This window comes from Protomyctophum bolini (genome assembly GCF_963924005.1).
Source record: "Protomyctophum bolini genome assembly, chromosome: 8".
NCBI classification, from domain to species: Eukaryota; Metazoa; Chordata; class Actinopteri; order Myctophiformes; family Myctophidae; genus Protomyctophum; species Protomyctophum bolini.
Genome location: NC_137869.1, coordinates 6,371,718 through 6,395,723, shown reverse-complemented (window position 1 = coordinate 6,395,723; position 24,006 = coordinate 6,371,718). Strand labels below are relative to the sequence as shown.

The 24,006-nt window shown below is 43.9% G+C and overlaps 1 protein-coding gene across 5 annotated transcripts in view; it reads left to right on the top strand.

Moving 5' to 3' along the window:
• Window positions 1-24,006, top strand: part of adgrl2a (adhesion G protein-coupled receptor L2a) — a 146,673-nt gene that overhangs the window by 19,399 nt on the left and 103,268 nt on the right. For 4 of the 5 annotated variants that reach the window (XM_080771093.1, XM_080771091.1, XM_080771094.1 and 1 more), the window contains exons 2-3: window positions 8,586-8,789; window positions 13,126-13,303. In XM_080771093.1, the coding sequence (XP_080627219.1) occupies window positions 13,228-13,303 (76 nt within the window). In that variant the 5' untranslated portion in view covers window positions 8,586-8,789; window positions 13,126-13,227. The remainder of the gene's footprint in view (window positions 1-8,585; window positions 8,790-13,125; window positions 13,304-24,006) is intronic. The other variant, XM_080771092.1, reaches the window with a different exon arrangement.

Below are 24,006 nucleotides of genomic sequence, written 5' to 3'. Positions count from 1 at the left end.
TGACAAATGGAGCCCTATATGCCATGGCCCAGTATTGTTCTACCTCGCATATAACACATTTAGGCCTGACGTCGAAATAAATAAAAAGTCTTCTGAAAGAATATATTCAAAGATTTGTGCCACATTTTCATGATTAATTTTTTTTAGCAGACCTACAAGCTTGTAGAGCTTAGCTACAAGCTAAATAATGCTTAAACGGGTTCCCGTCCAGAATGAAATAAAGAACTTAAACCAGTAGCGCTTTCATCTAATGAACGAAAGCAGTGTTGCCAGCGTTTGTGAGAGAAATAAGCAACCAGGTCTATGAAAACCCAGCCCAAAATATGCGACTATAGACCATATTCCCGTGTTGGCCATGTTGGCACTTTGCATCGAAAAAGCAGGGTGGCATTTCATTAACTTAATGACAAGATGGCCGCGATGTGAATATGTTCTCTTATAGGTCTAGTATATGCCACATGAACACTATTAAACTGAAAACTCACCTCTTCAGACTCCCATCTTGGCCCGTAGCACTAGCCACAACGACCGTACAGGCATATGCAAAGGTTAAACTTATGTAATTTAGTGTTACAATTTAACATTTTATTGGATTAATAATTTAGCATTTTATGTAGATGCACGTGCACGTGGCACTCTATAATGTATACTCATAACTTCACTGTACACATATAATCTACTGTTAGACAGATATTAGGTTCTTAGCTTGAGGTGTTCTTGCTTACTGTAAAACGTTCTGGATAAAGCGTCTGCTAAATGCCTAAATTGTAAATTGTACATATAAACATATATGCATCAGACATTTGAAAACGGCTGATCTGCAGGCATCGCGACACATTGTGAGCTGTTGTTGTGATCTGCTGTTTTTCAAAACAATGTGTTAATATTTTTTGAAATATTTTAACAAATTTGGGGTGCCTTGACATGACATTATTTGAGAACCACTGGTTTATACAGCATTAGGAAAAAAAAGCTCAAACAAGCAACTACATTTTAGGCCAAAAACACAACCCACACCTACTGTATACCAATAATTTGCAAGAGAAAAACCAGAAAAACCAACAGAAAAACAAGCCCAAGGTCGCTTATTATAAGCAGACATGGCAACACTGAATGAAAGCACAGTGTTTGTTTTAACTCATTCTGAACGGGAACCCATTTTGGTGTTACCATCATGTTATGCTTTAGCTATTTAAAAATAGCAGATCTACAAGCTCATAGCGCGCCACCGAGTGGCACGCTACGAGCTTGTAGGTCTGCTATTTTTTTAAAATCGAAGAACGACTGACATTTTTTAAATCTGATCTCAGGTCAGAATGGGTTAATCAGACCAGTGTGTGTCCAGTGGAAACCTCGTTTGAATCTGATCTCAGGTCAGAATGGGTTAATGACAAACATTAATTAACATTAAGTCCAGGTGTGAGTTGAAACTTCCCTCTTGCATTATACTGTAGGCTGTAGCTACTCTGTCCCAAAGATGACCGGCTCCTTTTTACAATGGGAAGACGGACAGGAGTGAAATCCTTTGCCATCTTTTAGTTATTCAAATCGGGGGCCATGAAATGAGGCAATCTGAGCTTGTTTGCATCACAATTCGCCATACAGCGGTGAATGATGCTATGCTAATGACCACTCTGGAAAAGGCCCAGTCGCCTCTTTTTAAAGCTTCCCCCACTTTCACTTTCTGCCAAGGGAATCATGGCGGAGAAGGACTGAAGGAGCAATGTTACAGACACTGGCTGAATGCACCGTAAAGGAAACCATGAAGTTCAAGACAAAATTAAATTAATAGATTTTTAAAATTTGCTGTGTGTGTGTGTATATGTATATGTGTATATATATATATATACAGCAAAGTACAATTAAACATGTGCCGTGATCAATCATGCCTTTTTATTAAATAAATAATAATCAAGTTATCTATTTCCCCTCTCTGTTATGATGTCTGTTATTGTGTGTTGGGCTGTGGAAAGTAAGTGTGTGTGTGTGTGTGTGTGTGTGTGTGTGTGTGTGTGTGTGTGTGTGTGTGTGTGTGTGTGTGTCGGCGGTACGTGGTGTTTGAGGGCTTTTGATATTTTGTCAGGTTTAACGAGCAGCACCATTACCTGACAGGCCGGTAGTGAGCAGAGATTTAGGGTTGACAACTGACTGCTCTAAGACAGACTACACCCACTTCTTTTGTCTGGGTACAGACAGACACACACACACACACACACACACACACACACACACACACACACACACACACACACACACACACACACACACACACACACACAGGTATTATACGACTTGTGACATATCTCATTCCTATACCTGTACACCATGGTCTTCACCATTGGAAATGTAATCAATAGGGATGTAATGGGAAACTATGAACAAAATCAAGTATCATGATTTTATTGACCAAACACCTCAATAAGGCATTATGGTGATAATATATATATTTTGTTTTCTTCCAAATGTTTCAAAAAGAAAGAAAATGGACAATCTACAAGCTCACATTGCAATGTTTCATGAGGCCAGCCGCATGGAGCACAACGCCTCTAATCTCAAAGAATTAGCACCACTGTTCTCCTGGGTTGTGCATTTAAAGACCTAATGGCTTCAAAAACGTCAAAAAACGTCATACATTTCAAAATGTATATACCTCCTCGTATACGAGATGGATGGTTTATTATTGGCACACTTGCTTTAGATGCGTCTCTTACAAGTCATCTTCTCTGTTACCTTCTTGATGTTTCGTGTTGCCATCCGCTGTCTTAAAATAATAATCACCCTGTTGAATAATGCCTCACGATCACTGTTCATTATTGATGAAGAGGTCCTTAAAGGAGAATTCCATACTAGAAAGCTTTCTTGCCTTTATTTGTAGTTGTTACGTACCCACCAAAGAGATCCAGGCTGTGTTATTTTGTGCAAAAGGGCATTATTGGCCATTTCCTCTACCATAAGCCCTCAATGAATTGCATTGAATTGAATGGGGCTATGGGGTGTTGTGCTAATTCGCTTATATCCATCACAATCATTTAAAAAATATATACATATCCATTATCCTCTCTGCATAATGTAAATAGTATCCCAAGCGGCACACTTAACTAATTAAGTGTGGGAAATAAGCGAATTAGCACAAAAACCCAACCGCCATTGAGGGCTTATGGTAGGGGAAATGGCCAATAATGCACTTTTGCACAAAATAACACCTGGATCTCTTTGGTGGGGACGTAACAACTACAAAGAAAGGTAAGAAAGCCTCCTAGTATATGGAATTCTCCTTTTAATAGAGGGACAGAGCAGGCTTTTTAACCATTCAGTTGGTTGTGAGAGAGAGAGAGAGAGAGAGGGAGTCAGCCAGATGAGGGGAGAGACAAGAGAGGAGGAGAGAGGGCGATCACAAAGGCTGTTAACTGGTCTACTGTTAACTGGTCTACTGGTCTACTGTTAACTGGTCTACTAGTCAGAGTAAATAAAGCACACTTGAATTATCTTAGCCTAACACCAAGCACTGAGACGCTAGGCTGGTGATTCTGGGCTCTCGTTTTTTGTCTTTTTTAAGATGCATATATATTTTTTATGCTTTTGTTTTTAGACAGTAGTGTGACAGGAAATGGGGAGAGAGATATGGGTGACACACAGCAAAGGTGGTCGTGATCGGGACTCTAAACCCGCAACACGCTGCCACTGCTGGGCTGGATAACCAGCCTATAGGTGGCCGGAACACTAGGCCGGCCCGGGCCCTGCTGGGCTCTCTTTTTCCCCTGTTTGTTTGTTTGGTTTAGGATTAGCTGTGTTTTGTAGCAGTGTAATAAGACAAAAGGTTTATTGCACAAAACGGCACTATTTCATATACCACAGTCTTTAGCTGTTTGCTGCAGTCTGACCACAAACAACCTGTCTGTAATATAGAGTGCTGTCTCACCACAGCTTCTTCATGAGGACACCAGTGTTGTCTGAAACGTGACAGAATTGACCTGAACTGTACATCCCTGCGCATGCTGTCTGTCTGTGTGCCTCGATCATACTCCCCCCACCCCCACACATCTGTTGGTTTTACCAGCCACATTGTACTTGTACTGTCTGCATTCTTTTGGGCTGAGTGTACAGTACACTGTACAGTAACACTGATGCGCCCTCCTCCTAAACGGAGAATGTGATATTGGGGGAGAGGAGAGAGGGGGAGAGAGAGATCGGCGTCTGGGCTGACTGCCGAGCTCCGTCTGTGTGATCCCTGATTTGTTTTGACTAATTTAGGCATGGCACACTGGATCACACAACAAATGTTTCCTTTGTGAAGTCCTATAATGTGTTCTCTAGTCTCCAAACGCAACGGAGCAAGAGAAGGCATTCATCTGTCTGCACCGAATGTGGTTGTTTTGGTGGAGAGCCAAAGGCATCGTTTACGTATTCCATAGACTAGTTTTGTGTGAGACTTGTTCTCAAGGTGAACCGTACAGTGCCAAGGACTTGTTGGACTTGACTGACAGGTACTATCACAGTCAGATGCCCATATAATGGTAGGGCTCCCATTCCTGACCTTCCTATTTATCTTGCTGTATTAATGTCAGCCCATTAATTCCTAGGCGGGGGAGAGCATTTGGCAAAGACACCGTTTTAACAGCCCTGGTCTTATCTCTGAGGACCTGAAAGGAATAGTTTTGTGCTATCGGTGAGTGGAAATGACATTTTCAAATTTCATTCGAGATAGACCACTTCACTTCCCACTAAAACATCAAAATTACTAGCAACATTGTGCAGAAAACAGTATTTAAAACTTTGTTCGCCGTGACAAATAATCTGTCTATAATCCATGTGGACACTAGACAGGGTATTTGGTATATCTTTCAGCACTAATAGGATTTCAGTTGCATTACTTATAAATGATTATCATATGAATTTCATATATGAACAGGGGTGGCAAAGCAGCACTCCTTGCTCTCAGGTATCTCCTGAGAGGTATTTTCCTATAATAAAAACCCGGTGTTGTGATTTTTTACAGCAGTAGCCTAAATATCGACAGGGCCTAAAGATTCCCCTTAGTAGCAGACAGTGCAAGTAGGCTAAGGCTAGAAATATTTGTAAGTATAATGTAAAGATTTCTGTACATCCTGTACATTTCTGTTCATCCCAAGGACTTTCTTTTTTTCCTCTCAGAGAGAGAGGCCTCGCCGGGTCTTCCACTTTTTGCTCCCCCCTCTTCCATAAAAGTATTGATGAGCTGGCATGTGTCAGGGCTTCGGCTCGTGATCGCTTTATTTAGCCCATTCTGACCTGAGATCAGATTCTAAAAATGTTCTTCTACATCCAGACAGTTTTCTGAAAAAGCTATGTTTCTATGTCAGTCGTTCTTATCGATATTTAAAAAATAGCAGATCTACAAGCTCGTAGCGCGCCACCGAGTGGCGCGCTACGAGCTTGTAGATCTGCTATTTTTCAATGGCTAAAGCACAACATAATGCTAACACCAAAAGGGGGTTCCCGCCTAAAATGGATTAGTAGCCATATGTCTGGACCAGTGGGGAGTGCTCTAATCGATTAATTGAATGGCTCATAAAAGTGATGAATGGAAGGCTAGCGCTAAGAGCAGCGAGCACGCACACGCACCACGCTTCCACCACACGCTATGCTCCTGTGTGCCGTGTTCCTTTGTGCACGGACCCACCCGGCCTGCCCAGGAGCATTGGTATATAATGAATTGTTTTCTCTCTATACTTCGTTGGAAATATACCACGCCAAAATATTATGATCCCCCCTAGATTCTGGTATGATGGAGGAGTATGGTATGGTCGGTTTGGACGATGCCTAGAAGTAAAGAAGATACGTTTAGACAGGCACCTGATTCATATCTCTGGACTCTGCTGGATTATAGAGCAAAATATAAATACTGTAAGACCACGAAGGGATGTGAGACGCATCATATATTGAGCTGTGGCAGTGCTTTTTATTCTGCCCGGATAAGACCTCCATTATAGCCATCATGGATTTGAAATAATAGGAAAAGGATTTTTCTTGGTACTAATAAATTTTTATTTTATTATTTCCCCCTATTCTCACAAAATATATAAGAGCTTATCAATGTGCCACAGAGTGATTTATCCCCAGAAAAAAAGTCAGCCATTTAACCCATTTTAACCTGAGATCAGATTCTAAAAATGTCTTCTACATCCTGACAGTTTTCTGAAAAAGCTATGTTTCTATGTCAGTCGTTCTTCTATTTTTCAAAAATAGCAGACCTATGAGCTTGTAGATCTGCTATTTTTCAATAGCTAAAGCGTAACATATTAATGCTAACACCAAAATGGATTGAAGGCAGCTCCAGACAGCACTGTCGGCCAGTTTGAAAGCGTCGGGAGCTTGTCGGCTTGCCGCCAATATCGCCTTTGAACGCGTCGGAACACGTTGATGAAGAACCGAGTATGTTTGGTCGATTGCCGACTTCGGGCGGCGTCGCTTGTAGTGATGAGGGGGTAATATACTAGAGTGGACACCCAATCTGCTCAACTACTGGGTGGTGTAGTGTGAAGTGTGAACTACATACCATATTCTCAATCGATCCAACTTCAAAGCAAAGCTAGCAAAAAAATGCTACCAGTTGTTTGTTTTTTTTCCGTTGTGGGATACAGAGAGGTTGCCAGATTCTGTTGGTGAAACAAGCGACCAGGTCCATGAAAACAAGCCCAAAAGAAGCAACCAGTTTCACCACTTGAGCCCTATTACTGAGTCCTGATTAAAAATGCTAGTCTGTTGCAATCTGACAGTTTTAAGTAGTCTTTGACGACCGACCAGTCTGAACAATGCTGTTTTGTGTGGTCCTTCAACCTCCATGTAATATAAAAGAATAAACGTTCTATATAATATATATATATATATCCCCCAGCGCCCCCTCCCTCCCCGCGTGGTCCCTAAAGTAGCAGAGCTGTCCCGTCGTGCAGCATGCCATGTCTGACCTGGTATTCCACAGGCTGCGTTCCGTGGTCAGGGTCAGCGGGGGGGGGCTGCTGTTCAGGGGCAGTGTTTGGTTCTGGTGTCATTCATGGCCTCCCTCCTCCGCCTCCACCTCCCTGCTCCGTCCTGCTCTCAATCATCCCCTCGGTGGCGGGGTCAGCGTCTGATTCTGCCCTGCCCCATATATCTGTCTCAGCGGGGGGGGGGGGGGAGCCCGCCCCACACTCTCCCTGCGCCGGAGTATGAACTTTTGGATGTTCGCTTGCGAATTGTACATCTTCAGTGGGTGTCTTTTAGGAATATAGCCTGTCTTGGGACGGGGAAGAGTGCTCTGGGACTTGGCTACGGCTCCCCAGGTATTTCATGGGTTTCCCTTTAAAGTGGGTGAGAAAAACAGAGATAAAAGGAGTCCTGACAAATATATTATGTATGAATTCATGTATAAGAGAAGGGTGTGCGTGCGCGCGTGCGTTGCGGACTGTGGGGGAACCCAGTGGAAGCTGAATGTGTCCCAACGTATTCAATATGTGGCAGCTCGTTTGGCTCTGATTTACATTCGGGGTGGATTGACGGCCCCGTACTCCTCTTCCTCTGTGATGTTGCGTGACAATTAACATCCCAACTCTTTCTTGGAGTTTGTTGAAAGCTCAGAGGCTAATTCAAGGGTCAGGCAAGACTTGCAAGCTGTCAATCTTTTATTGTAACCCAAGGCCCCGCCCGTCCCCCATCAACCCCCCCCCCCCCCCCCCTCCCTCCCTCTCTCCCTCCAACTCCCTTTATTTACCCTGTGTGTCCTCCCCATTCTTCCAGTCCTTATTTTGTAGAGAGACCCCCACCCTTTTCCAGAGGTCCTCTTTAACAGCTAGAGAGAGACAACTGGGAGCTTTGTCCCAAAGAGCCCAGCATTCTTTCACATCTGCCTCTTGTTTTCAAACCCTCACCCCCGTCCCGTCCCCCACTCGGCATTCAAATTTCAATCTGTCCTTTTCAATCCCTCAACACCAATTTACTGCTTCTCAACCCCTGACACACACACACACACACACACACACACACACACACACACACACACACACACACACACACACACACACACACGATGAAACAAAAACAAAACAAAAGAAAACTCTCTTTGTTTTAGCAGTATGTATAGGTTTCTTCTCGTTGCTTTGTGTTTTGCCTTTTCTGCAATGCACATTCTTCCGTCAGACCGTTTGTCTATTCTATTGCACAGCGCTCTGTCGAATGACTCTCCGCCGCTGGCAAGTCTATCAAGTGCACATATGTTTAAAGCCTCTGGGCCCACGCCCCTGTGGCTTCCCCATCTCTCACGGAGTGCTTTAACATCTGTCTGCGCCCCACTTCATATTTAGCCAAACAATGTGGTGCCTGTTGACATTCTGGCAATCTGTGCTTAACATTCACGCACATTGCCTCGATCCCGCCGTCTCCCGAATTAGAAAAAGATATGGCCGTGATTATGAGGCTAACGGATGACGATGATGGATCGATCTGTCCATGACCACCCCCCCCCCCCCCTCCCCCCCCTCGACACCCTGTAAACAACTGCATATCAAACATGCTGAAACACCCACTCTCTCTCTCTCTCTCTCTCTCTGTGTCTCTCTGTCTCTGTCTCTCAGATCACAGCCAAGTGGAGAGCTGTTTGAGGAAGCAGTCAGGGCATATGATGATCACCACCGTTGGTTTTCTGGTGCGAGCCTAAAGGCGGCGAGAGAGAGAGAGAGAGAGAGGAAAAAAAAGCTCCCCTGCTGAGAAGGGAGACCTCGGCACGTCTAATGAGGAGGATGAGAGTCGGCAGAACCTCCCTCCAGTCTGCGCCTTTGGTACCGTGGCATGTTAAACACTCTCAGCATGACACAGAAGATATTGAAGTAGCGGCGCTGTTAGCATCGATTTACACTACAAACCGCCCATCCACCGTGTACTAGGGATCTACGTTACTGTCATTACTTATTTAATATTTTCCTAGCAGGGAGGCGGAGACCTCCAGAAAACAAAAACTGCTTAAATGGCATTTTGTTCTGTTCTTCTTTGTCCACATGTTTAATTGTGACGCAGGTCCTCTTGTTGTGCGAGCTTATACCTCGCTTTTAGTCTAAACAATGATGTCTGGGGATGAAAGCGTAATCATATTGATACAGCACTATTGTCTGAGGCTGAGGCGGCGCGTTTGCTTACAGAGACACACCTGTGCACACAAAGGCACAGCACGCGCAGGGAAGCACACACACACGCACACGCACACACACACACACACACACACACACACGGATGCAGAGACACACACACAGAGACACACGGATGCAGAGACACACACACACACACACACACACAAAGATGCACATATTGTCCATTGTAACCGTCGCAGTATGTTTTTCATTACCATCTCTTGAGGCAGTGTACTGTTAATAAATTGTATTATACTGAAGCATAATGTCAGAATGGAAATGGCAGCAGTGTGAAGAGTTATGGGTGACGGTGAACAGGGGGATCTGGAGGTCAGGGAGGGAATGTGATTTGGAGATGGCGACGGGAGACCGGGCAGCACTCGCCAAGGAGGGTTAAGTTAGTTGGTGGGTTCAGGAAAATGAAATATGCCACGACATTATCTTCAGCTTTGAAAGGCCAATGGTAGGATTATTATCGCCACTTGAGGATGTGGCTGTTCTCACAAGGTAATTTCCCCTTAAAGTGTTACTGTTGTCCTGGGTGTGTGTGTGGACAGAATGCCACCCGGGTGAACTTTGTGATTTTTGCTTTGTCGTGGCTAATCTTTTGACATTTGACGCTCTATTCAGATAGTGTAGAGAGAGTGTAGTAGAGATATGGGATCCGATACACCTACAGTACATGACAGGACTTGGATTGGAACTATTGGGTCCTTCTTGTAACTTAGGCAACAACTTACAAGGAGCAGAATGGTCTATGTATGGACTCACTGGACAAGCCACCAGGCACATGGCAAAATTGTTTTCATGGACAGTGAAAATAGCATATACTGTATATCCACATGCCCGATAAACTGGATTGGTGCAAGGTGCACAATCAGTGGTGGAAAAGTACTTTTACTAAAAGTATCAGTACTGCAATATAGAAATACTATGTTACGAGCAAAAGTCCGCCAATCAAAATGTACTTGAGTGAAGTACAAAAGTATTGGCATCAAAGTTTTCAAATGTATACAAATCCTTTGAAAATAGCAGATCTGCAACGCATTGTGAGCTTGTAGATCGTCTATTTTGAAATGGCCGAGATGAAGTGGTTAATGTATATTTTGTAATGGTAATCAACGTAGTGGAGTAAGAGTACAATAGTTGGATCTGAGATGGAGTTGAGTAAAAGTATTGGAAATATCCCAGTAAAGTAAAAGTACGTCAAAATGTTACTTAAGTACAGTACTTGAGTAAATTGTCCTAGATTGTCCTAAATGCATCTCATCTTTTTTGAGTGGTGCAACCACTCCCAAGGAACAGCAATGTCCGTGTCCGCCTATGTGGTCATGAGCACCAGTGGGTACCAGTAGGGGCGCTGTTGTGCCAGAGAGAGAGAGAGAGATAGTATTAGTGCTGCACTGTTGCCTGCTAATGAGAGAGAGAGAGGAGAGGGGGGGGTGATTTTTAAAGGTATATTCAGTGATTTCACTTAATTCAAATATCACTTTCTTTTGTTGTGATAATCCTCCCTACTATAGAGTGTGCTGACCATATAATGAGTTCCTCCCTGTCCCCAGTTAACTGCAGGTGTCAAAAAACCCTGGTTTTGCTTTTGGTGGTGGGTGACAAAGCCTTCATCCAATCAGGATAGAGGGGGCCTTCCTCCAATCAGGATCTAGGGGTGGGCCTAGGTGCACGTGCTGTTGGCCTGTTGCGTGTCCCCACACTGTAGAGCGTGTGCACACATATCTTGTTACCAGGACGGACCGTTAACTTTTTCTTCTCAAAATCACCCAAATCACTGAATGCTCCTTTAAGTGGGACTCTGTCTGAATCCCACCACACCCGATCAAGTCATTTCCCCAAATTCAAGGTACCAAAAGTGAACTCTGAACTTGGAAGATCTGCTTTTAGCTTCTGTGGCCCTGATATATGGAATGACCTGCAAACAACTAACATTACAAGTGACCACATTGGTACCCTTGAGCGGTTTTAAAACCTTGGTGAGCATACAGACCCCCACAATATGCAACTGTTTTTAGATTATTTATCTGTAAACCTACAGTATGTAATTCACATTCTTTTCCTGATCTTCTGATGTATTGTGATGTTTTTCTATGTGATGTTAAGTTACTCGACGACACTGAAAATGAGTTTGATTACTCAGTGTGATTTTGGAGAATGGATAAAAGTTGAATGAAAATGTACTTTAGTTACACGGCGGGGTTTGCCAGGACTCTGAAGTCCAGGCTGGTCTGTCGAGTCTCATTAGTGCATATTATTCCATTGAAACTAAACACACTCTGGCTCAGCGTGCGGCGTTCCTGTTAACCTCCTTTAAATGGCTCTAAAATTAGAGGTCTCAGGTGAGACATATAATGTCATTTCCAAATGAGTTGATTATGGCAGGCGTAATTATAACTTTGTCAGCTAATGTGAGCACTCTGCATGTTTGGCCACGATGAGTTATTATAGCGTCTCCGAGAGACGGAACGTATCAAAGACCTGTTTTTAGTTTAGCCCCCGTGGCGTCTTCTGGGGAAGACATGGGAACCTTTACATTGTGCTGCACCGTGCTCAAGGTTGTGTTATCTATGTTGACTCTGCTTGTGAGATGGGCTAGAACTTTGGTTGTTCTACTAGCAGAGAGAGAGAGAGAGCTACATGACAAAGAGCTACATGACAATGACAAACACCTCATTGTATTAATTAGGAGAAGGACCTGCTGCACAGTATGTGACTGCATGTCACAAAATGACATAGAACAAATATACACAATGTGACTACTATCTTGACACGAACCATCTCGACACGGACACACACACACACACACACACACACCACGGACACATTTAATACTGACCGGTATGACAGTATTTTCATATTGTATTGTGAAAGTTAATGTTCTATTTGCTTGTTTTCTGTTGTATATATATTTTTTGTTCTTTTGTTGAATTTCATGCTTTGGCAATACTGTAGCTATTACATTCATGCAGAGAGAGAGGGGGAGGGGGAGAGAGACCTGTTTTTGAATCTGTTAGAATAAAAAATGGGCAGGACAAAAAAAGAAAAAGCAAAAGATGTGTTCTAATGGGTTCCTGTGTGCCTTGTTGCTGGAGTGATGCCGTCTCCCATGGTGGATGTGCTAATGGTTCTGGGGAGCAGGAGGACCCGAGCTAAAGCCAGACAGTGTAAACACACAGACAAAGGGGAGCCGTTAGGAGTGTGAAACGCATGCCTGAGCGCACAGGTAGGCATTAGGTTTCACCCTCAGACGACACCCATCACTGTATCTATGACAGGGAGGAGGCAATTTGCTTTTGTAGCAGAAAAAAAGGAGAGCAAAAAACAAACAAAACCCGAACAGACAAGTAGCAGAAAGGAGTCAAAGGACAGGTACGGCGCAGCCAGGCTAGGAGCAGAGGGACTCTGTCTCCGAGGGGACGGTGAGCGGAGAGATAATTCAGTCTGTGGTCAGTCACCAAACAGAGAACAGTGCAGGCCATTTACTCGATTGCACGTTTGCTTGTTTATGTGTGAAGGGAGAGATAGCAGAGCGGAGAGCACCATCCATTCCACACCGACTCACACAAGGCTTTGAGGTGGGTGGGGCATATTATGTGTGATGACAGCGGATTGGTCCTGCCCACCCCTCTAGTGAAACGGTCAGCACTTAGCTTCCATTAAGGGATTTCCCTTTTCAGGATTATTGACCTTCTGGGCTTATTTTACTGGCTTGTGTGGATTTGTGGCGCTTAACAGTTTGATGAGGTTTTCCACAACCCTGTTTTTTTCTTTTTTTCCTTGGCTATGGAGGCAGAAATGCATAGGCAGCAGAGCAAGTGCTTTGCGTGAAGATTATCCAGGTTAAAAAGCCCCTGAGAAGTTGTGTGGGGCCTAAAGGAAGCTGTCAGTCATGTATGCTAACCACTGAACCACCCCCCATTATGGAAAACCTGGATTATCCTTTGAAATGCGAGCTAAATCTCACTCTCTTGCTCCACAGGTGGTGGTAGGACCAATGATGTCCCTGTTGGAGACCTGCTCGCCTGGACTTTTCTAACCACGTTTGTCACAACCTAAAGCTGCCATAGAGAACAGTCACACCATGGCATGCTCCCTGTGGAAACTACCCTCCCTTTACTGGTTCATCATCGCCCTGAGCCACGTCCACACCACAGAGGGTAAGTGTCACACCACATCCGTCCTCAAAAAGACTCATTTGATCAGCCAAACTGCAGTAGCTCTATTAGTGACGTATGTGAAAAGAAAATGACACTGGTGTAGTTGACCGTAGTCATTTTGGCACGCATGAAACAAGTGAAATGGGAGCCGGTAATGTCAAGAATCCTTAAGAGCCTGCGGAACTGGTGTTGGGTGAGAGACAAATTGGCACGCGGAAAAGCTTTGACGTCAGCAGCCAGGCAGCGCCAGTTTGATTTCAGCCTCACAGCTGAGAAGTGAAACTGTGGCTCCAGCCAGAGCGGTTGTCTCTGGGCTGGATGTGATGCTTATCATGTGAGTAAATGCAGCTCCATCTGAGGACAGTGGGACCCAGGCGGAGGAAGGATCATCTTGAGTGGGTTTCATTAGTTGGTAAATTGTGATTTGTCTGAGATTTTCTGCTTCAAAGCGCCGGTTGTCCCCAGTGGGCGTCGGAGCTGGATCAGTTTGTAATTTCCTCTGCGGAGTACTCCTGCCTCCTGTCTTGTTGTACACGCACACACACACACACACACACACACACACACACACACACACACACACACACACACATTTATTTATTTTAATGTTTACATTGACTTTATTTATACTCTGCCGGCTGCAACATGCTGTGTTGTGAGGCTGTAGTTTTTGGCAAGGGATTGTTGGATGACGCAGGCTTAACAATCTCCAGAAAAGAAGCAAAAGGTTGAATGTGTTTTTAATCACTTTGACACGCTATCCTAACACGCTAAATATGAGCTTCATGCTTCCAAACCATATCTCTTCATTCACATTCATTCTTTTCATGACGGGAAGAACAGTTGTGCGTTTTTCAACGCAATTCATCAGAGGCAATTCATCAGAGGTGCCAAATATGGCTTCCCTTAACGGTCCACTATTCACACTCATTGATGATAACGAACCCATGCTATTCATTTAAGTTTGCAACCCAACATATTCACACCGTGGTGCGTTGATAAATATCACACATGGCTGGCGTAACACAACGCATTGTGCTTTTGGCACACATTCTCTGATCCCTACTGTAGGTTTTGTTGACGGTAGTCTAGTCTAGTGCATCGCCGCCGGGCTTAGAAAGGATTTGGGAATCACCAAGGTTAATAGTGACGTTAATCATCTGCCCTATATGCCTGCACACCGAGATATCGTCCTCGAAATCAGCCCCGGGCAAAGACAGCAGTTACCCATTTTGGAGCTTGTGTGGTGGTGTGTGTGTTTATAAATAAACCCATTTATTTCTGCCATTTGTCATTCACCTTTTCCCTCTTGCTGGTTCACTTGGCCTCATCTCTCCCTTTCCCCTGCTATACCACCCCGGCCACAGAGATCCGCCCGGCAACAGTTCATTACAAACAATATCCCCAAGTAAGCATGGTTCATTAAACTGCATCCGGCCCCTAATATCTTTTTAATGCATTTTTTGAATTGAATTAAATGGGTTAGTGCCATGCTGTAAATAGTTTTGAGAGTTCCTTGTTGTTTTTATATTTTCTGTCATTATTATAATATGTCTAGAGTCTAGCCGAGATGGATAGCTGCAGGGGGCCGTTTTTTCTCCTCTCACCTTCCCTGCATGAAATAGGATGCATGTCTCCACCTCCGCACTTGACCTCCTGTCCACAAGAATGTGGATCATTCTCCCTCACTCGGTCGCACGCACGCACGCCACCCCCAACGAGGGAACCCATTCGGTTAAAAAAAAATGGGTGCCTCTGCTCTGGGGCCCTGGGGGCACCACCTCTTTTTTTGTATTTTGAGACAGGAAAAAGTCTGGTGCTGTCCTGAGAGATCACTTCAATTCAAAGGAGCTTTAGTGGCATGAGAAAACATTCGTTTACATTTGCCAAAGCAAGTGTCAAAGTATAATGAAAAGCATATACACTATATACACTCACTATATACTGTACACTCTTGCACACTCACTCACCCACCCACCCAACTCACTCACTCACTCACTTTTGCTCACTATTGCTCACTTTTTTTAAACATATGTTTATTGATTTTTCTTTACAACATAGTCATTTCAAAGCAATTATTGACATATATTTCCCCCCCCCCCCCACATCCCCATGGCAGCACAAATATCTTCGAAGAAACATTAGGAAATGTCCATAAATACAGAACAAATTTAAAAAATAAAATAATAATATTAACTAAAAAAGAAAAAAAACACATTACATACAGTTAGACAAACAAATGCACCACAGTGTCCATCACAGTTTCTTATTTGCTCACTTAGTCAGCCTACCCTTGTCATTAAGTTTTATTTTTAGTCCAGTGAAGCCAAACGGAGTGTATAATGTTTGTTTCTTGCAACTGAGTCACAGGGGCCTTTTGTCTATTGATTTGCCTTATTATTTTAATTAAGCTACAGTATGTTGCAGATCTGACATCAAGGAAACTCATTAGCCTGCAGCCTCTCTCAGCCCAATGAGGTGGAATCAAGCACATAAGATGGTGCTATGTAGGAAATGCAACGATACAGCAACATATCATTTTGTATCTGTCTTGTGGACAGCAGTTTTCTGCACAATCTTACAATTATGTAAACGGTAAAACACAAAACACTGTATTATCATTTAGTGCAGGTGGTGTGGTTTGCAGGTTGAACTAGTAATATTATCTACACTACAGTATCTATTCTATATTGACTGATATAAGTAAGTCTCATAACATTGTATATTAAGGCTGAATGAGTATGGGGTAACTTGGGGTTGTTATGTTTTTCCCCGCACCGGAACCGGAGTGTTTTTAACGCGTACATGACACGGTTGTGAACCATACTCGACCGTAATCTCTGCGCAGATGGATCGTTTGGACAGGAGGCGTCAAATGGCGCCCAATTGAATTGAGTTAAAAAACCTTCTAACAACACACACTTTGTATGGAGGTCCCACTCCCCTGTCAGAGAATATTATCAGCTGGGGGTCTTACATTACATATCAATTTATTTGGGAGTCTTTGACATGAAAAAGTTAGTGAGAAGAAACACTGGCTACAGTATGTTACAGTATATTATGTACAGTACTGTATGTTCCAAACTGGCTGCCTTGTCTTAGATGTTCTGACCTGCTTCGGTGTGCTGCAGCATCAAGACCCGCCCGCTGGCATTTGGAGCGATCGCCTTTGAAGTGGCGGCTTGTTTTTTCTTTGTCCTAGCGGCATCGTATAGGAATATCACCATAGCAACGTGAAATAATGTTCTTGTCCATATGGCCTTATATCTTTATTATATATAATTATATATCTGTAACTGCGACAAAATAACAATTCCCCAGCTAACTCAGACAGCCGCTCTCCACAAAGGCTTTCCGTAGAATTGGACACACTGAGGAGAAAGGCAGAATTAGGGAGCATATAGCAAAGAATTCCGTGCCAAGAAATAGGCCTAGATGTGGCAAAGTTAGCAGACGCCTGCTGCGTGCATGGAATACATTAATGCAACGTTTCACTCATATCTTATCTGGTGTGCTTTATCTGAATGCTTTGTCTTGTTCATGATGAGTCATTGGTCAGGAAACATGACCTGGCATTGAATCAAAGCCCTCTAGTGCCAAAATGTGAGCTTTTCGGGTTGTTGTTTTAAACGGATGATTTTCAGTGCCATGCATTTTTTAAATCATTTAAGCAATATGGTCTATAAAAACTGGTTGTCATATGGATTTCACATGTTTGGACAGTGTGTTTGACATTTCATAGAAAGTCACAGGCGTGTACAGGTTCTAATGCTTTGGACTCTGGTTGGCGGCTATCTCTGTAAAGGTTATACAAAGAACATTCTCTGTGGTATGAAAGCCATTTCCAAGTCTTTCAGTGGCAGAACTTGAACGAGTATTAACACGCCCAACACAGAGAGCTTTGGTTTTACTTAACATTCCCGCAAAAACCAGCCTATTGTTTTCGACTCAAAGCTTGAAATGTTTGAAGTACTTGAGATTTCTCAAGGGCACCGGGGAAGGGCACCCTTAAAAGTCCTCCTTTTCTGACATGCAAATGGAATAGAACAGATACCTGAAGACTTCAGAGGACGGTAAATGGAGTGAAATAGACAATTAAGGCCTTCTGAAATGTCATTACTGGAAATAAAAGCCCAAGGCTTAATTTGAGCTGGAGTCCTTGCCGGAAATGATACAGCCTCATCGCTGTGCTGAAACCACCACCTACTGTATTTGCTATGGCTTGTTCGTGTGGCAATGGTGATTCATAACACCTTCCAGAGTCAGTGTCCCAACCTGATGTTTTCCCTCTGGATGAAACTGGGAACGTCATATTAGATCACAGGCCGTTTCCTACCTGTAGTTTGCAGGGTTCTTACTGGTCGGGAGTAGCTGATTTTAATGTTTCTATGTCAGTCGTTCTTCGATTTTTCAAAAAATAGCAGACCTACAAGCTCGTAGCGCGCCACTCGGTGGCGCGCTATGAGCTTGTAGATCTGCTATTTTTCAATAGCTAAAGCACGACATGATGCTAACACAAAAAGCGGGTTCCCACCCAAAATGGGTTAAGAGAGGCTTGAAACCGAATAAATTGATTTGATTGATTTGTAAAGGGCTACTCGCCTAACATACATGTTCGAGCTGTGCTATAGGGTTTCTACAAGAAGAGCCACAGATGAACACAGTCAGGCAAAGTATATAGCTAAAGCCAAACGTCATGCTTGCCCTTTGAATTGTTTCAATTAGGAATGCACAATTAAATCTGAAGTAATTAAATCACAATTTTTATGTTTCACAATTATGTAGTCATTAAACTTGGCCGTTAAGTCAAGCGTCTTTTTTTCCGGCCAGCTGAACCTGTCCTCGTATTCACTACTGCTATAAGGTCTGTTACACGAAACAGGAATCCATCATGGGCTCACAAGATGTACACAGAAAATACCAGTTTTGACCAAATATACTGTATGTAACATATTTCTAACAATCATATATCACCAGTAAGACGCACAAACGCGGGAAGCGAACGCAGCTGAGACCCTGCAGATCATGTCTGTCTGTCTGTCTGTGTGTCTGTCCCGCTGTTACTGTATATGTGGACCTGGCCCCTTTTGTGCCCATATATGGAGCTGAGTGATTGCTGATGCAACACACTCCATATTTGGACGTATAGCGGGACAGACACACACACAGACACACAGACAGACATGATCTGCTAGGTCTCATAGTAAGTGCTCACTGCGTTCGCAATCAATCATTTTGATTAATAATAATACTAGTGATTACAATATGAATCAAAATCTGGATTTATTATTTTAGCTATGAATGTGCATTCACGTATCCTCCTACTGTCTACACAGCCTCATCTGTACTGAAAAGCGCATCATCATCATGCTGCATTTTCTACCTCTCTAGATCCATATTATCGTCTCTGTTGGGTGGAAACCTTGTATGTCCAAAACTGTTACTAGAAGATTCAGGTAGCAGATCGACCGACGAGCTCCAAACACGTTGCTTCAGGCTGTGTTTCAATTAGCTAATTAGCTTGTGGTGGAATCGCTATACCTTTGATGCTCTGTTGTGTGTGACGCTCTGTTCTGTTGTATGATCAAGTTACGACTACAAGTAGGGCATTCATTTACACACTCATTTAAAAGGTTAAAATGTGGAGATGAGAGGTTTCTGCCTGATGGCAACGATATGCACAGTCAGGGTTCATTCTATGAAAGCATGTCTGCGTAGTTTAGTTGTAGAGCGCTGGTTCCCAAACCTTTCACACCCAAAAGATAGATAGTCACCCTGCGACCCCAAGCATTATGATGCACTATTTATAAAATCAGTAAAAATTAGCCAGTTAACTTGTAGATGGTTTTGTTTTCATTTGTGAAAATGTATGTATGGACATTTTGTTGTATTCTTTTGTAAGGCAAGGCAAGGCAATTTTATTTATATAGCACCTTCATACTCAAGGCAATTCAAAGTACAGAATAAAAACAAACACAGAGTGCAACAGTGCACTTTAAAATGAATACAGATAATAGACACAATTACATTACATTACAACAGATACTCCTACCTTTAATAGAAACACAGTTAATTGGGATATGCAATGTTGTATATTTGTGAATGAAGGAAACTTTTTAGTGGCCAATCAAAATTAGTCCGTGGCCCAAAAATAGGACCATGCAGAGTCCAGACCCTATGTTTGGGAACACTGTTATCGAATCAAATCAAATCAAATCAAATGTTTGGGAACACTGTTATAGAGTATTCCTGCCATCCTCCAATGTTCCCTGACCTTCATGTAAACCCTGGCCATAGCACAACTGTTTATGGAAACAATTTTTGTAATTGTTTGACAAATTCAGTGCTTATTAACTAAGTAGCCAAGTGTGCACTCTGTGCCCAGCTTCCAATTCATTTATCATTGGATATACACAAAATTAAATTAAAACTGTTATTATGGCCAAAGGGGTGGATTTTCTCTTTGCGGCGGGTTGTGTAAACAGTCTTTTCCTGCATCGTCTGCTTGACGTGACGTCACCACTGGCGGTTTAGTCTGGCTTCCCAGGGAGCCGCACCGGCTCTGTGGACGGAGGCTCCACAACTCTTTCATCGCCAGCCAGCCTGGGCTGATAAGGAGATAAAGAGGACAATGGCTTGTGAGAGCAAGCAGTGGTGTAAGGTGTACCGTATAGGCCGTACGTAGCCCCCGGGTCTCGTCCCTCCCTGCCCAACGCTTCAAAACCCTCATTAGGATTTCCAGCACGAGGGAAAAGGGGGATTTGCGGGATTATTGCGTTGTCACAGCTGGCAACGCCGGGTCGGTGTTTGTTTGTCATGCAGGAGCTTTTGGACGAGCTCCGACACGGTGGCAGTTGTTTATTTCGTCGACTATAATACGCTTCGTCACTGACGAAAACTAAATAAAAACTGAGCTATGCTGACTAAGACTAAGACGAAATATACTGACAATTTCGACAAACTAAAAGGTTAGGGAGGGACTAGTGGAGAAGACGTCCAGTGGAACTAAGAGACGAGTCTCTGGTTGCAGCTGAAAATAGCAGATGTACTGTGGAAGTCAGGCTCACGAGCTTGCTGTGTAAAATCATCCATTGTGACGCCATCAAGGCCTACCAAAAATAAACGTTACTCGACTAAATCAACTGTAGATTTAGTCGCCAAAAATCGTATGATATTTAGTCGACTAAAACGTTTCAGATGACTGAAAATGGCTATAACTAAATGGAATTTTATAACAAAGATTGACTAAAACCAAATCAGTAAGATGCCCTGAGGGTCGAGAAGCGACCTCACCCTATATGACACGTCACAACAGGTCAGCTCCATATATGGGGGATCTAAGAATGGCAGTGTCTTGAGTGTACAGGGTTTGATGAGGTCTGGCCATACATGGCGTGTCTTGAGTCTACAGGGTTTGATGAGGTCAGATCGACATATGGAGACGGCGTGACGGACTGACAACCATATATGGAGGCGTGACGGACGGACTGACATGTTTTTCAGGTTTTATCTGCGACCTACGGTCAAAATCAACACTACATGGTGGAGCCGATGCTGCCGCCATCCCCTTATCTCTCCCACCCAAACAAACATTCTTCATGACGCAGGCCCCTCCCCCCTCCCTCCTCCTGGTTGGCTGAGGCAGCAGCAGTCGGAGACTGTGAGATTAACCCTAAATGGAGGAAAGAATGGTTATTAGCTTAGTGCCCTTGCCTGGGGTTTTTATGGTCTTTAGTGCCCCATGTCAGGTGTCTGTGGGTTTGGGCTGCTGCGTCAGCATTTTGCTCCTAATGGTTATTTATGCCAGAGATAACCTTGGGAAGCGTCATTAGTTTGCTGTTTGCTGTCACCGTCCATAACTCACCGTGAGATCTCGGGACATCACGCCCTTTTGGCAGTCCAGACGAGTGGATACAATGGCTCGTTTCAGCTCCTGCCGCACTCTCAATTTGTCATTTTGTAGCAGAGGCATGGTAAACAGTAATTTATGAATCTATTTATCCACGCTATGCCTTTATAACTTCCCCTCAGTCCCCTCTCCTTTTTTTTTTTTACCCCCTTTATGAACATGAAGCAAAAGGCATTCCTTTGGGGAGCTGTGGCTAGTTGTTTAATTAGGCCTTAAGTCATGAGACCAGCAGACATCACCAACTAAACAAGGAGGGCTGTGTTCCCAGACATGTAGCCCAGCGTTTTACATAGTCCTTAATTGGGTTTCAAAAACTTGTCTAGGGGGAGAGCGGTCGGTTCAGTGTGACAGAACTTCCCTGCCTTATACGTGGAACCCTCCATCTTTTCCCATCGTTCCCTGCACTGATCTCGGCAGGATAATGGGAATTCGCAGCGGTCCCGCGGGACCCCACACTGGGTGGGAAGTAGGTGCTATAGCTGCGCGAGTCGCCAGAGATTAGTCATCTATACCCACATCTCCCTATCTTGCCTTGTTCCTCGCTCTCTCTCTCATGCTTTGTCTCGTTTTGTTCTCGCAGAGGGAGAATTATGCGGGTCTCTAACAAGCACATCCCGAGGAATCTACAAAACATGCTCCGATAGCCACTGAGTCGGCTCCGTGAATACCAAAGGGAAGGAAAAAACAGATATGACTTATCAATCTCACGTGCAGCCGCCTATGACCAAACAACCATTATTCATGGAGCATTTATTGTTTTGCGTATTCTTGTTGGTCGGCCTCTAATCTGGCCACGGTAGACGTGACTGGCGGTATGTGGGCATTCCTGCGTTAAAGGATCTGCGATTTCCCAGAGAGATAGCTCTCTTATTTTAAATGCCTTCATTCTGTGTGCCTCTCTGCATGTTAGCTGCCCTCTGGGCTGTGCAGGAGTTGTTTTAACTTGGGGGCGTGCTGGTAGCTGACCGGGTAGTGAATCGACCACATAATCACAATATCCCCATGCCGGTTCTTCTCGCTGCAAGGCCTTGCGTTGCATGACCGTTCCCCTTTTTTCTGGCCCGAGTTTCCCGTTTCTCTACGCTATACTGTCTGAGCAAACAAATAAAATACATCGTTTAACGTGAGTCTTCGGCATAATGATTTTCAAGCTCCGTGTGTTTATTTTGGGCCAAAGCCTGCATGAGCTTGGCATCGTAAAGGAAATAACAATGTGTCTATCAAAGTTATTTTGTTTGGAATCACAGGGGCCAGTTTAGGAATCACAGGGGCCAGTTTAGGAACCACAGGGGCCAGAGTAGGACTGCAGACAGACAGACATCACAGGGGCCAGAGTAGGACTGCAGACAGACAGACATCACAGGGGCCAGAGTAGGACTGCAGACAGACAGACATCACAGGGGCCAGAGTAGGACTGCAGACAGACAGACATCACAGGGGCCAGAGTAGGACTGCAGACAGACAGACATCACAGGGGCCAGAGTAGGACTGCAGACAGACAGACATCACAGGGGCCAGAGTAGGACTGCAGACAGACAGACATCACAGGGGCCAGTCAGTGTAGGACTGCAGACAGACAGACATCACAGGGGCCAGTTTAGGACTGCAGACAGACAGACAGACAGACATCACAGGGGCCAGTCAGTGTAGGACTGCAGACCCACGTCACTGACACACTAGACTAGATATGATATGATATGATATGATATAGTACTTTATTGTCAGTTCACACTGAAATGTGTCTTGCGACACAGCAGCCAAGTATGCAGAACACATATACACACACATTTGACATAACACAAAGAACAAGACAATTTACATACATAGAGACATGAAGACAAGAGCAATATCCACCGCTTAGATTATCCTGTGGCTACTACTATGAAGGTGCTGTCGGGACGAGGATAATGTTTTTGATTATCCAACGTAGAAGATGTAGCATTTCAAACAGGAACCACAGTGTACAACCTCAGGCCAGACTCATTCGAGGTCAAAGGGCAAATGTCGAGTGGCTTCCTTCCTGTCTGGCTACCGTAATATTGTGGAATTTTAAGGAGATTAGGGTCTACACAGAAAGCAGCAGTCGCTTCAACATGTGACTCGTCGTACACACAGGCTCAACTTTTCTCTCCTCAATTTTAGAAAAGAACATTCAAGTTGTTACTTTGAACCTTTGCTTACATCTCCCACTGAATCAATAACTAGTCATTGTTGGATTGGTTCAGCCGTTAACCATGTACACTGTGTTTGTACTGTATTTATCATGTTGCTCGATGAGCTACATTCATTTTTCAAATAACCCATTCTGAACGGGAACCCGTTTTGGTGTCGGCATCATGTCATGCTTTAGCTATTGAAAAATAGCAGACCTACAAGCTCATAGCGCGCCACCGAGTGGCGCGCTACGAGCTTGTAGGTCTGCTATTTTTGAAACATCGAAGAAACGACTGACATTTTTTAGAATCTGATCTCAGGTCAGAATGGGTTCATCAGACCCAGTGTGTGCCCAGTGGAAACCTCGCATGAATCTGATCTCAGGTCAGCAATGGGATAATGCAAGTCATTTCAGTCCCTCTGCGCCGCAGCCTTCCTATTTGTGCAGCCGAGGGATAAATGTTTCTGATTGAAGCAGTCTCATGTGAACCGCTATATTTATGTCATCAACTCGCCACCTTGAATTTTATTTTTCCATTCCGTATCGGTTCGGTGGAAAATAAAATGCGCGAACGCCGCAAACAGCAACAATGTGCAGGTGTTTCAAGGGGGTATATGTAATCATAGCTTTTTGATTGTG